This window comes from Copidosoma floridanum, unplaced genomic scaffold, assembly GCF_036245765.1.
Source record: "Copidosoma floridanum isolate Cflo_tuat_1 unplaced genomic scaffold, Cflo_Japanese_pri ptg000017l, whole genome shotgun sequence".
In the NCBI taxonomy this organism is placed as follows: domain Eukaryota; kingdom Metazoa; phylum Arthropoda; class Insecta; order Hymenoptera; family Encyrtidae; genus Copidosoma; species Copidosoma floridanum.
Window position 1 is genome coordinate 7,627,484 of NW_028321894.1, and position 1,576 is coordinate 7,629,059.

Here is a 1,576-nt window from a genome sequence, read left to right on the forward strand (position 1 = left end):
AGAATAATAAAAAAATAAAACAGAAAAATCCTTTTTTCTTTTGTTTCAACTTACCTGGGCGCGATAGCTTATTATTGTAAACTCGCTAGTAAAGTTATAACGAATATGAATGTATAAAATTCGTTAGATGTATCTTGACATTTTTTTCATTTACCTGCCTTGATGAGTCAGCACTCTCCTGATTCGTTGAGAAGCATCGGTCAATCTTACTATCAGTATGTAGCTTCATCAACTTGACGATGGGACGAGTAAAGATGGAATCAGTAGTCTTGATCGTGACTCCCCTGACGAGTCCATCAGAGCCTGGGTGTATATCAGTAATCAATTCTATGGGCCATTGCGTGGGTGTAGTCGAGTTGTCTCTTATTAACATGACGTCACGTTTTTGTAAATTATTTTATTTTGTACACTGAGCCATTTGTTACGTATTTAAAGCTAGTGAAAAACTTCCTCTTAACAGCAGGATTAAAATGAGTCTCTGAGACTGCTGAGTAGCCACCAACGATCAATATATCGTTTGGGCTCTTGTGATGCATCAAATGGCTCTGGATGTACAAGCAACGATGAACCCACGAGGAAGTGTTCTGGGGTGAGTGCTGCAGCATCTCTGGCATTGTTACTTAGTGTAAAGAGAGGTCTGAAGTTTAGGCAGGCTTCAATTCTTGCTGCCAAAGTGGTGAGTTCCTCGAAGCTTAAAGTCGTGTTTCCTAGGACTCGCAAAAAGTGGTGCTTAAAGTTACGCACAGCAGTCTCACAGATTCTCCCTTGGTGTGGAGCCCTTGGAGATATAAATGACCATTGTACGCCTTGATAAGCTAGTTGACTGGTAAGCGTATCGACGAACGGCAAAGATTGGGCAAACAGAACTTGCAGTTCCTTGGCGGCACCCTTGAACGTCGAAGCATCGTCCGAACAAACTGACCTGGGCACTCCTCGGCGTGCGCTGAACCGAGAAAAAGCTGCAAGAAAGGCATCAGTTGTTAAGCTTAAGACGATCTCAATATGAATCGCTCGTGTGACCATGCAGATAAATATAACAATGTAGCCTTTTGTAGTTTTGGTGCCTCTTTCACGAGAAAATAACACCGGTACCGGCCCTGCGTAGTCTAGCTCGGTTGATGAAAATGGACGAAACGGCGTCACTTGAACTGCTGGAAACGGGCCCATTTGCTGAACTGGACTTCAGGCATTAAATTTCGTACATGTGATGCATCGATTATAGACACCAGTAGCAACTGCCTTCACATGGTTGATCCAAACCGTTTGATATAAGTGCGACAGCATCAACTGAACTCCTTCATGTAGCAAAAGTAGTTGTAGCTCTGCTTTAAAATGGCGGAGTTGAATACATCTAAAAAGAAAATTACGAGCAGTAAACTACTCTTTGTGCCCGAAAAAGATTTAAGAGCTGTCATTGACATGATGTAACGAGCGTAATTTTCAGCGACTACAGTAAGCAAAAATGCGAAGTATTTTACTAAAAGTTGAATATTTCTGCAGAGTTGGTAAACAACAGTCTTTTAATACTTGCAGGTTCTTGGAGTCTCTGATTTTCCTGGCTACCAGAGCACGTATA

At 41.9% G+C, this 1,576-nt stretch overlaps 1 protein-coding gene across 1 annotated transcript; it reads right to left on the reverse strand.

Annotated features, from left to right (window-relative positions):
* Positions 1 to 465: 465 nt before the first annotated feature.
* On the reverse strand, positions 466 to 1,167 carry LOC149374631 (uncharacterized). Its single transcript, XM_089592457.1, has one exon. It carries the CDS (start codon positions 1,165 to 1,167, stop codon positions 466 to 468), a length of 702 nt encoding a protein of 233 aa, XP_089448583.1.
* Between the last annotated feature and the right edge of the window lie 409 nt (positions 1,168 to 1,576).